At 38.0% G+C, this 13,640-nt stretch overlaps 1 protein-coding gene across 2 annotated transcripts in view; it reads left to right on the top strand.

The window, feature by feature from the left end:
* Positions 1-13,436, top strand: part of TSHR (thyroid stimulating hormone receptor) — a 46,422-nt gene extending 32,986 nt beyond the window's left edge. For both annotated transcript variants that reach the window (XM_085580610.1, XM_085580609.1), the window contains 3 exons: positions 1,702-1,779; positions 10,739-10,927; positions 11,726-13,436. In XM_085580610.1, coding sequence (XP_085436736.1) covers positions 1,702-1,779; positions 10,739-10,927; positions 11,726-13,130 — 1,672 coding nt within the window. In that variant the 3' untranslated portion in view covers positions 13,131-13,436. The remainder of the gene's footprint in view (positions 1-1,701; positions 1,780-10,738; positions 10,928-11,725) is intronic.
* The last annotated feature ends 204 nt before the right edge of the window (positions 13,437-13,640 follow it).

Below are 13,640 nucleotides of genomic sequence, written 5' to 3' on the forward strand. Positions count from 1 at the left end.
TTCAACACTACATCCTAGATGTTGAAATCTTGGATTAATTCTTAACTGTTGCTTTGGTTTTAATTTTTGTATTCATTTTGCAGACAAAATCATAAGGAAATTTGCACACTAAAGGAAATTATCAGAACAATAGTGTGCCATTTACAGAATATGAAAATCAGTTCTCAGAAAACACAAGCACCAGATGATGCTAGAATGCTATATATTAATAAAGAATGAAAGCTTATTTCAAACAACAACAGCTGAGAAGGTGATGTAAACTATTTTCCTCTGCAAGAAACAAAGCTTAAGGCATGAGTAATGTCCAATGAGTAACATGCCAGAAGCATTATTTGGCTCCCTAAGACTTTCTGTTGTGTAACCCTGATAAAGTGCATTTACTTCTCATTTCTTACTATGGTGATTAATATAAGCTTATATCCAGTGAATGTTATGAAAAATTTACCAATTACTTCAACCAGGAAAGGATTAGAATATTTACTTAATGTTTTCCACACCACAGCTTGCCAGCTGGGCAAGGGAAGGGATTGTCCTGCTCTCCTCTGGCCTCACTGTGAGCAGTTTTATAAGAAATATAAGAAAGGATATTAAACTATAAGAAAGTGTCCAAAGAAGGGATGGATGGTGAAGGACCTTGAGGTGATGTATGAGGAGCAGCTGAGGTCATTTGGTCTGTTCAGCTTGGAAGAGACTAAGGGGAGACCTCATTGCATTTACTCATTCCTCACTGGAGGAAGGGGGAGGGGAGGAGACTGATTTTCTGTGGTACCCAGTGGCAGGACAGAAGGGAATGACCTGAAGTTGTGTCATAGAGGTTTAGGTTGGATATTAGAAAAAGGTTCTTCACCTAGAGGGTGGTTGGAAACTGGGACAGGCTCCTCAGGGAAGTGGTCACAGCACCAAGCCTGACCGAATTCCAGAAGTGTTTAGACAAGAGGCACATGGTGTGACTCTTGGGGCTGTTCTTTGCAGGGCCAGAAGTTGGATTTTGATGATCCTTGTGGGTCCCTTCCAACTCAGAATGTTCTGTGACTCTATGAACTTCACAGACACCATCTGACAACTGTTGTGACCACCTTCCTATTGCACTTTTTATCTTACTAGCAACATCACAAGCTAACTTGTCAATGTTTATAATGGGGTACCAAACATCCCACCCTTTCCTTGCTGTTCTTATAAAAAAACTTTGATCTTAACTTTTGGCCTGTAAGTAGAAACTTCCACTTGACTATGGAGATTTTAAAGCATTTAAAAATTTTATGGAACTCACAACATAGAGGAAATTGTTTTCCTGTTTGTTCATGATGTGTTCCATCATGTAATTCCCCATACCCCATTCTGATGAAAGAAAACAGAACTATTTGACATCATGCTCACACATGCGTACTTGAAGATAGTGTGTATGCATGTGTCCTTATGTGTATTACAGTGAGAGAAGAAATGTGGAACAAAGACAATAAATAAATTAGCAAAATAAAGTATTTGTTGGGTAATTTAATTGCTTTTCAAAATGAAAAACCTGTATTTTGTTTCTTGGGTACACAGAAAATGAAGTAACAGATTATGCTTCAATATGTGGTTGGGAATGGATGGTCTTTATATATATTGCTTTTGTACCTCTGTGCAGGTAAGTAAACTCGAGATCTTTGGTAACCTATGGAAAACTACTTCCAAATGACTGTATTTTGTTTGTTTCTGCAGCTATCTGCACAAGAACAAATACCTCAAAGTTATCAATGATGATGCATTTCTAGGAGTGCACAGTGGACCAACTCTACTGTAAGTAGGCAAAAATGAACTAATAAAAGCTTTAAAAATAATACTGGTATATCTTACAATTTCTTTACAACAATTAGCATCAGAGCAGCAGGGACTGGAATGGAATGTTTACAAAAATAATACCAGCAACAAAGCCTGTGCTTTAGGGAACTGATTTATGAAATGCTTACATCCTACATTACGTATGCTGTTCCTACCAATTATTCTTATGGAAGATTCTGTACTACAACCTGTCTTATGGTTGAACAATACAAAAGAAAGGCTCTTGTACCACACATGTAAAGGCAATTGAAAGGGAAGAAAAAATAATTTCAGACAGAAAAATAGTTACTTCTGATGCTCTTCTTTTTTCTCATGTTATTTGGCTTCCAGTCTGATTTCATAATCCTCCAAAGAACTTTTTACTTAAATTAGGAATCATAATACAGAATGAAAATAAAACTTTAAAGAAGTTTAAAACTTCCAGAAGAATCACATTCCCTGACTCAAATTGTCTAGTATGTAATGTAGTGCCTACAGCTGATCACGGGGAGAACTGAAATACTGAAGGGGGAATTTCTTCCTCCACTGCAAAACCAGATGCTGCCAGCAGAGCTCAGTCCATGTAAGAATAAGTTTTACTTTCTGCTTTTCAGGAAAACAGCTTATTCATAACAGAATATCTGTATTTTTCTTGGAAGGAATCCTAGCAGCTACTTGCGATAACAAAAGGTGCAGAAGTCATTATTTTTCTTTCAGAATCTTTTCAATGCCATAAGATCAGTCTGGCTCTAGAAGGCAAGAGCCTACAGAAGCACAGATTTTTGACTCTTGATTATTGTGGGTATTTAAAGTGTCAGTGTTGTTGTTAATGCTGGACAAGCAATGGTATGCTGCAATAGGTTGTGGGTGGTTAATCCTATGCTGTAAGAGCCAGTTAAGCTTCCTGAGGAAAGGCCAGCTTGGAGATGTATCAGTTACACAAAACCTCTTGGTTTAGGGGCTAGAGATGCTTTCCTAGGATGTGCATATCTAACTGTAAAGTACTTCCTTTTTACCTTGTTTTCAAGTTAGATATCTTAAATTGCTTGAATTTTTTTTTCTTGTCTTCCATAACTATTGTGCTATCCCAGCTACCATTGATCCTTGATCTCAGAACATGTTTTATACTTGCAGTCTAAACAGCCTGCTATCCATCTCCTCTTAGAATGATAACCCTTCATGGCTAATAAGAGTCCTAGCAGTATTTATAACTAAAGAGAGATGTGGGACATACCATAGTGTCATTACAGAGAGAGGTCTCACTTCTCAAAGGCAGGTAAACACAGTAAATCAACAGTGGATTGAAAAAGCCAGAGTATTTCACATCATGATACTTTGATAAGCAAGTCCTAAGATAAAGCTCCTAGGATGGTGTCCCAGTTTAACACTGGCCTGCACCTCAGCTCCACACAGTTGCATATTTGCCCCTGCACCCAATGAGATGAGGGAAAGAACTAGAAGGGTAAAAATGAGAAAGATCATGGGTTGAGATAATGTCAGCTTAATAATTAAAAAAGAAATGTTGAAAAAAAATCAGAGGGGCAAGAAAACAAATCAAACCCAAGAACAACAAGTGATGTAACAAAAACAATTGCTCACACCAGCCCATTGATTCCCAGCCAGTCCCCTGGCAATGACAGTCCTGGCAAATGTCCACCCAGTCTTTACTGCTGAGCATGATTTGATAAGGTCTAGATATCTCTTGGTCAGCTGGGGTCAGCTGTCCTGGCTATCCTCTCTCTAATTCTTGTGCACTCTTAACCTCCTTGCTGGTCAGATAGTGTGAAAAAGAAAAAATGCCATGGCTGTGTGTAAAGGAGAGCAAAAACATTCCTGTATTATCAACACTATTTTCACTCCTAAATCAAAAACATAGTCCCATACTAGCTACTGTCAAGAAATTTAACTTTTTACCAACCAAGACCAAGAATTATTAATTCAAATTATTAGCTTTTATTTTATTGAAATTTTAATAGCAGCTTAGGGCTTGTGTTACCCACAGATAACCAGGAATTATTCTGCATGCGTGATGTGGAAAAGGCTTGCCATAAAATTAGCAACAATTTAAAGTGGAATCCTTCTGCCTGGACAGATCTCTTAGCTGACCTTCAGGAACTAGAATTATTTTAACAGGAACAAAAGAGTTTCTGAAACTCCCACATATGCATTACCTTAAGAGGGCTGAAGTCAAAAAATGAAAACTGATTGAAAACCTAGTATTTACGGTTGTTTATTAATACCTCCCAACAAAAATGTTCTTGCAATTGGTGCCTTAGTACACACCCCCACGATACCATCATGACCAAAGAGTTATTTACAGAGACCACAGATTTGTTACCTAGTGTAACAGTCTGAAAAGTCTGACCAAACAGCCCTTCCATATTCCCTTGGGCAGTGTAAACAACTTCGCTTGTTATAAGGAATAGTTTGTTAAGTCATTTTTTGTTCAAGCACCCTGCTGTTGTTTTACTTCCAAACTGTTTCATCTTGAAAATTAACTCTATGGAAAATTATTGTGAGAATATTGCTTTTTTTTCCTAGGACAATGAATGGCATTGCATATAGCGGCAGCAGTATGCATAAAAAAGAATTTTTTCTTTTAAATTTCAAAAAGGGAACATTTATGGAGCTCTAAAGAGAAATTCTGTCTTGCCTCCCTACCAAACTGGCAGAACTTATTTTCTGGAGCTCTATATGCACTCTTCAGATGAGATAGGAATTTATGGTAGTTCAAATATATACTCCAGAGATCATGCTTTTTTTTATCAGGATATTAGCAGTAACAGCAACTTGAAGGCTGAAATACAGACCATGGATTCACCCTAATGAGGTAATGTTCCATTTTGGCTTTAAAAAAACCCAATGAGAAAGATTTAACTACAAAGAATTGTGCCTGACTATATGTATATTGTGTGAGTTTGGCCATGCCCTCAGAAGACCTAATTAAAGACACTCAAGTATTGAAAAGCTAGGTAATTTTTTTTTTCAAATTTGCAGTTTACAACAGCAGAGGAAGCAGGGATTGTGCTCACTGAATAGAAGAAAACATATCAGCAATTCTGGTTCCTTTGTTACTGTTGTATACTCAGATGTATGTGGAGGTATACATTGATTACTCCATTTAGAAAACTGTTTTAAGAGTATGATGACAGTACATTGCTCTTCACCTCAAAATGAAACCTTGGCAAGGATTCAGCAACTCGGTGGACCTGATTTACTAAGTGTGACAAGAGCTGCTGCCTAGAGCAAAAGTTCAATAGAGTACAACAAAAATACAATCAGGCTCATTATTATAATCAAAATATTACAGTCACACAAGATACATGTGAGTAGTTAATTATCTATAGAATGCAGAATTCCTCTTTAAAGCATCATTTCCCAATCTAGGAATGGTTCCTCCCATGAGACATAAGCAAGTCTTTGAGCAAGAAGAGCACTCTGTATTTTTTTGCTAATCAAACAATGCTTATTTTTAGATTTAAAAAAAACCTTTCAATAGAGTTAAAATAGTATCTGTAGTTTAAGCCCATCTATTATATATTTTATGCTTTACCTATTCCAGTTGTCAGAAATTTGCATATGATTACGTAAAAATTCTCATTTGTACTATGATACATTCAATCTCATTTTCTTAACTACCTGTCTTTTAAATTATTGCTGTTACCGGATTTCGTACTACAATTGCATAGTTCCAGCAATGAAAAGGATTCTTGACAAAAGCTATAATCACTTAGATCTAATTCTGAAATACTGACTTCATAAAACAACAAAGAATTAGACCAAAATATAATAACCCAGGAAAAAAAGAAAAAAAATCTGAGCAGCTGAATATCTATTTAACATTTCTATAATACACAGTTGGTTCAGAAAACAGTATCTGTGAATTCACAAGCTATGTTTTATTCCCACATTTATCTGAACCTCTCCAATGTCTCCCTAACATTCAGTATAATGTGTAAATTTCAGCTGAGATAAGCAACAGCCTAGAAACACAAGAAAATACATGAGGACAAAACAAAACCACTACCAAGCCAAAATGTTGAGACTGGTTGAGAGCACTTTTGTTGCTGTTCCGCCCCACAGTGTAGAACTCTACACAACCACTTCCAGTACCTGAGTGGCTCCAGACCATGGCTACTTAAAAGCTGAAGTCTGCTCTGGCTCTAGGCTAGCTGAGAATGTTGCTCGCCTTTTCCATAATCCTGAGCACTTGACACAAGGGTGTGTCTGTCTGGTTTCTGTCTCAGCCTTGTGGGCATTTGTCAAAGGCCTTGTAGAAGTCCCAGGAGACTTTGAGCAGATGATAAGCACAATGCTCAGAGAAGTTTGCAAGGCAGGACATATTTTTACAAAAGCCCCTGATTTCCCCCAGGTATATCATATTCACTGGTGGCTTGTTTGCTGCCTTTCTGCAGGAGAGCAAAGCTGAAGGTTCCATAACTCTTTTACCAATTCAACTACTTCCTCCTTCAGCTGCTACAGAACTTTTCTGGTGAAAATCATCCAGTCCTTTTGACTTGCTATCATTCATTTTATCAGCTTCCTGCCTAGCCTGTTTTATGGTCACTTCAGTTTGAGACAGATCCTCTTGACAAGTCCATCAGACCTCTTGCCCATTCTCTTGTGTTTCTTTAAGGGTGCAAGCTAGAGTTCAGCAGTGCCAGCAAAACACTCTTACGTGCAATGTATGCTCTGCTGTGTTTAAGCATCATCTTAGTTATTAATATGATTGGATGTTAATGAGAGGACATGGCTGCAGTCAGTTTCCATTTTTCTGAGCAGACCAAAATCAGGACTGACCATCCTTGACTGATTGGGACTGACCATACTTGGCTGATCAGAGCTTAGTAAGAAGCAACAGGACAAAAGGAAATCACCTCAAGTTGTGCAAGGGGAGGTTTAGACTGGATATTAAGGAAAGATTTTTCACAGAAAGGCTTGTAAAGCACTGGAACAAGCTGCCAGGAAGTGGTGGTCACAGCCCCTGAAAGTGTTCAAAAAATGTGTGCATATGGCACTTGAGAACATGGTGAACATGGTGGGTGCCAGGTTGATGGTTGGACTGATCTTAAAGGTCTTTTCCAACCTTAATGATTCTAAACACTGGCGCACAAAGATCATTCAGGAAAATGTGTCTTCTCTAGGAATGCAGGCACAGATACTATAGTATGGACAACTCCAACTACTTGGATTCACATGGCTCTGAGAATTAGTAATTATTTGTAAATATTTTCAATCTAGTTGAAGACAACTGCTATGCTGCTTGAAGTAGATTGTGAATCTGATTTGATAATCAAGACTAAATTTGCAAAGTAAAAAAAGAAATCCCTGAGAATCCCACACTTTGCTCTTGGCCAGCTGACACACACAAAACAAAGTGTGGGCTTATGTAGAATAACCAAAACATTATCTTCCTTTGGGAGACAAATTATCACCAGACTCCCAGGAAGCTTTTTGATTTGCAATAGCAGTGATACAGAGAGGGACACAAGACTTCTTGGTGGCAGACATCACATACCAGCAGTTTAGGGACTTCACTTCCCAAACTTCTGAGCCACTGTGTTTAATATGGCCCATGGATGGGACAAAGTATCTATTGCTGGCTCTGCACCAGAATTAATTCTAAAATCAAAAAGAACTTCAAGGCATCTGTTCCTGTAACTTTTCCCCAAGCTCCCCAGTATAAAAGAGTACTTAAAAACAAAACCTTCAATACCTGTCTGCTTAAATACACACCCATAGGCACATACACAAAAGAATTCAGAGGATTTGGTAAGACAGAACAGAAATTACATAGTCTTACAACTAATTCTTCCAAGCCCTTTTTTTCACTGAACAGATATTTCTTTCACACTTTTTACTATCACTTGGTAACACTCTGAGTTGACACAGACTTTGCATGTTCACCTCTGCTCCCTGGAAAATTGCTTCCACAACTGGAGCCCTGCTACTTCCATCTTTTTACACTCTCCAGGAGCTGCAGCTCCATTCCCTGTACTTCCAGAGAAGCTCCTCTCAGCAGCTGTTTCCAAAGCATGAGCCACTGTCCCTCAGGGTGTTCTTGCTGATCCAGACATTTCTGATGTGAATGTTACACAACTATGAATACAATCAAATCAAAAAGGTATATTTGTTCTTGTTACTTTTTGGCCTACATGATGAACTACAGCATTGATTTCACAATGATGCAATTGTGTGAAAAATTATGCCTTCTCTTATTTTTAAATCTCTCGCCTCACATTCTTAAGTGTTCCAAAACTCATCTCACAAGAGTGAATAATCATTACCAATCACCTTCTTCACAATCTACATGACACTATAGACTACTACTGCTGCTTCTAGATGTAGCTTTTTTCAAGACAAAAAGTCCTTATCTGTACCTTATTACTTCATATATAAACAACTTGATACTTCTATCATCCTAGTTGCAACTTTCCGTGCTCTTATTGTAACTGCATATACTATTTTTAGAACTGCAGGTAATATTTCAGTTAGTCATAATAGATTTACAAAGTCAAGTTTTTTTTTCTCTATTTTCTGTTTATTTCCCAAGAATTTTTAGCATTCTATTTTCCTTCAACATTACTAAAAGCACTGATGTGACATTTGCTGAGGACTCCAAGAACTTTCAAGAGTGATAGGTAATTAAACCCCACTGTCATCCATGTAAAGTTAAAATTGCCTTTTTCCTAAATGTATTTTACATTCATTAATTTTGAAGCATATAATTTTTCTGCTCAGTCACATACTATTGTAGAAGCCTTCTGTTTATTTAGACAATCAAGTTTAGCTTTCACTACCTTGTATTACCTTGTGCCAGAAACAAGCTTTGTTGCAGCTAATCTCACTTCCTTCCCAGACTATTTATGAGTATTTCAGTAGCACCAGAGCCAGCCTCGCCTCTGTATATTCAGATACCAATTAACTTTCCATTCTTCCTCTAGCATGAAATCTTGTCATCTGTTCTCAGGCTTTTACCCCACTCTTTTATTTTTCAATTAATCCAGAAGAGACATTCCCCTTGTCACGTAACAGATTAGTTACCTCAACAGCCCTTGATATCTGATTTTGTCAAGGCTTGTCAGAATTCCCAACTCATTGCACAAACAGGCTCATCTTTCTCCATAAGCTTGTGCCAGTGTATCTTCAAAGAACTCTCAAAAGTTTGTGAGTTGTAATTTCCCTTTCGAAGAGTCTTAGTATCTCCCATCACAGAGTGTTTAACCTACCTGCAGATAGCTGCCACAGCCATGAGAACTTGATGAAGAGCCGTGAGGGTTGCTGAAAAGCCAGTCTTGTCTTGGTAAAGTCTATCCCAAGATCTAATTTACGAAGATGTTTTTCTGCAGAAGGAGGAGCACTGCCAGCAGGTCAGGGGAGGTGATCCTGCCCCTCTGCTCAGCCCTGGTGAGGCCACAGCTGGAATGCTGTGTCCAGTCTTGGGCTCCTCAGTCCAAGAGAGACTGGGAGCTCCTGACACAGGTCCAGTGGAGAGCAACAAAGATGATTAAAGGACTGGAGCATCTCTCTCACAAGGAAAGGCTCAGGGAGCTAAGCCTATTCAGCCTTGAGAAGAAACGACTGAGAGGTGACCTCATCATACATCTGAAAAAATTTCTTTGTTGTGAGAGTGCTCAAATGCTGTAAGATGTTGCTAAAGAGGCTGTGGAGTCTCCTGACTTGGAGATGCTGAGAAGTCAATGGGGGACAGCTCAAAGAAACCTGCTCCAGGTGACCCTGTTTTGATCAAGGAGGTCAAACTGGATGATTTGGAAACTCAACTACTCGGTGATTCTTTAGAAGGTAAAATGATAGCAGGCAATATTTAGACTCTTCTAAGAGCCAGTTCAGGCTGTTGGTAGAAATATCTATCCAAAAAGACCCCAGGAGAACAAAAAAGAATTTCTTGTAGTTGAAATTAATTAGTTGTAACATATTAAAGAACATATGATAGCAAGGGAGCTTTTAGAAGTGAAAAAGTTTTCCTACAAAAAGGAGCAGCATTTTCTAACTCAAAAACAAACAAACCAAAATGAAAAAAGAAACAATAGAGCAAACCCAAATGTTGTAGACATTTTAAAAATTGTTTAAAGCATAAAATTATTTCTAATTTCCTTTTGGGTGCAAGAAACTGAACAGTGAACAAGACTTCTAGAGAGACAAGAAAGCGTAGAAAAACCAGATTTATTATGAGGGTGTTAATGATAAAACAATGCTCAAACAATGAACTCTTTTTTACAGGTTTACTTCTTCACAGATTGTAACTCTAAAAACTTTCAAGTGTCACTAGAAGAGGTTTTGGGACAAAGCAAAAACTGAGTAGAAAGTATTAGCAGAATCAGATTACACTCACCTGGCAGTATGAAAGGAAAGCCAGGTCCCCATCAACTGTCCATCATATCTCTCTTGAGTCCACCTCAGCAGACAAGTAGAAAGCAACAAACATAAAACTCAGTTTTCTGAGAGATTCAGGGTGGACTACAATAGAAGATTTTAAATTCAGTATATAGAGAATATTATTTTAGGAATTCCAATGCTTTCTATTAAAGTGTGCCAATAGGTTAAAATTAATACAAAGAAGTCTAAGGGAATATAACTCTTCCAATGGAAGATGTGATTTCTTTAAAGGATTTTTAAAACTGTGTGGTTGCATATGTATTTGTATCTGTTTGGCTTTAAAGGTGTAATTTTAAAAGTCATGATATTTCTTTATAATACATATTCTGTGCTAAAAGACATTAAAGACAAGAGCTTTAAAAGACAGTGAAAATCATACAGAAATGAACAGACTTACTTGAATTCAAATAGTATCAGAACTTAGCAATATGAAATCTCCACCTCCTTAGGATTTTATTTTTATTATAGAATTCTATGAAACTCCTGAAGAACAGTAACAATCTGAAAAAAAATCTGATCTAGTCATCTTTTTCTTGCTTAGGGATGTCTCCAGAACAGCTGTAGCCAACCTTCCAGCCAAAGGATTGGAAAGCCTGAAAGAACTAATGGCCAAAAATACGTGGACTTTAAAGAAATTACCAGCTGTAAAGGTATTTCTTCAGCTAATGCGAGCTGACCTATCATACCCAAGTCACTGCTGTGCTTTCAAGAGCTGGAAAAAAAGAAGTGGGTGAGTTTCACTAACTGGCATTTATTAAATATATCAGTAAAGACAATGTTTGTAAAAATACATCTATCGGCACTTTTGTAACAATTTTTTCTAGGTATAGACAATGTTCTTTGAAGGTTACACTTGCAACTGGCAGAAGAATTTTTTGTAAGAAGAATTTTTTTTAAGACCTTTTGCAACAGTTCCTCCTCTTGTTGAGCCCAGAATTAAAGTGAAAGAAAGAAGAAAAAGGGTAATGTGCTACAGCAAGGCCTGGAAAGAAAGTGTTGGGAGAGGTTATAGCCTCAAGTCTCATGTTTTCTAACTGAAAAGCTGTTAACTATTGAAATTTTTTTGACTGCAAATACTGCTGCATCACACCATAAGGTACAGAATTCCAAATTGCCGCACTGCTAGTTAGCTGAAAAGAAGCTACTAAACAGAAATTAGACTGATGAAAGTTCTGAGAGAAACTGAATAGTGAGCAACAGTGAAAAATAAAGTAATAGTCTATGTATTATCCAAGAAGTTATAAACAGTAGATAAATGTCTTCTTACCTACTAAGAATGTAGATCTCAAAAAAGAAGATGGATTATGGATGTCAAACAGGTAAAATTACTACTGGGGATAAAATTAAAAATACAGTTACATAAAAATAGCCCAGAAAAGCTATTGTACATTTTATGGTCTGTTAACAAAAATATATCCAATCACATTTTCATTCAGGATGAATGGTTTTGGAGCATGCCCTTTGTCCACATGCTGTGCACCCATCAGACTCTAAATACCAACAATGATTTCCCCCTCTACTCTTTCAGGATCCTGGAGTACCTGATGTGCAACCAGAGCAGCCACAGCTTTCATAAGAGATCAGTCAAGACTCTCAGAGACCCATTTTACAAAGATTATGCAGAAGAATACACAGACCACACCAATTCTGTGTATGACACAAACACCAAGTTCACAAGCTTTCATGAAAATCCCCATTATTACATTTTTTTGGAAGAGCATGGAGAAGGAAATCTTGGCTTTGGCAAAGAGTTCAAGAACCCTCAAATGGAAGATGTCCAGACCTTTGACAGTCATTATGACTATCCCGTCTGTGGAGGCAATGAAGACGTAATATGCACACCAGAGCCTGATGAGTTTAATCCCTGTGAGGATATAATGGGATATCAGGTTCTGAGGATTGTGGTGTGGTTTGTGAACTTGCTTGCCATCCTAGGCAACATTTTTGTCCTTTTCATCCTTCTCACCAGTCATTATAAACTGACTGTACCTCGCTTTTTGATGTGTAACTTGGCCTTTGCTGACTTTTGCATGGGGATATACCTCCTTCTGATAGCTTCAGTGGATCTCCACACCAGGTCAGAGTACTATAATCATGCCATAGAGTGGCAGACTGGGCCTGGCTGCAGCACAGCCGGGTTTTTTACAGTCTTTGCCAGTGAACTTTCTGTGTACACCCTGACCGTGATCACCCTGGAGCGCTGGTACGCCATCACCTTCGCCATGCGGCCCGACCGGAAGATTCGCCTGCGGCACGCCGTGCTCATCATGCTGGGAGGGTGGCTCTCCTGCATCCTGCTCGCCCTTTTGCCACTGGTTGGTGTCAGCAGCTATAGCAAAGTCAGCATCTGCCTGCCTATGGACACTGAAACACCAGTGGCTGAAGCCTACATTGTCTTTGTTTTAATATGCAACATTATCGCTTTTGTCATCATTTGTGCCTGCTACATAAAAATCTACACGACTGTGCGAAACCCCCAGTACAAGTCAGGGGACAAAGACACCAAAATTGCCAAGCGGATGGCTGTGCTGATTTTCACAGACTTTCTGTGCATGGCTCCCATCTCTTTCCATGCTTTATCTGCCATTATGAACAAACCATTAATAACTGTCTCCAATTCCAAGATTTTGCTGGTACTTTTCTACCCACTCAATTCTTGTGCCAACCCCTTTCTTTATGCTATTTTCACTAAAGCTTTTCGCAGAGATGTGTTTATCCTGCTAAGCAAGTTCGGTATATGTGAGCATCAGGCTCAAGTCTACAGAGGTCAGACAGTCTCAGCCAAACACAGCAGTGGGTCTTATGGGCAGAGAATCAGCCGAGGGATAGGTCAGGTTCTTACAAGCATTCAAGACCCAGTCAATGATTACCTTCCTGCTGTGACAATGCAGAACCAAATTCTCATGGAAGAATGCAAGCAAACTGAGCTCTAGCATCTCAAAGCATCACAGCCAAAACCTGGTCAAGAGGTGATGGTGCATATAGTGAATCAAGTGAGAAGACAATATTGTCCATATCCTTTTCCCCTAGGTTAGGCTTTGCCATAGCTGAAAGTACCTCTGGAGTGCTCTTCTTTCAGACAAACCACTTATTTGAACCTCTTATCAGTGGAGGGCAAAACACATAGTCCTGATGATAATTCTGGAAGTAGATGTGAATGCTCTACCTAAATAGGAAAAAAAAAAAAAATATATATATATATATATAAATATAAATAAATAAATAAATATATATATATATATACATATATATATATATATATATATAAACTGAGCAAATATAAAATATGCTCTCATCTTAAAAAAAAAAAGCCAAATAGTAAGACTTGGGGGTACTTATATAACTGAACAAATGGACAAAGTTGGATAATTAAAATCATATTTAAAAAAATATTAAAGGTTGAAGTTCTCAAACATCTACATGTCAAAAGATTGGTTTTTTTC

The sequence above is a fragment of the Lonchura striata genome, chromosome 5 (assembly GCF_050655825.1).
Source record: "Lonchura striata isolate lonStrDom1 chromosome 5, ASM5065582v1, whole genome shotgun sequence".
Lineage (NCBI taxonomy): Eukaryota > Metazoa > Chordata > Aves > Passeriformes > Estrildidae > Lonchura > Lonchura striata.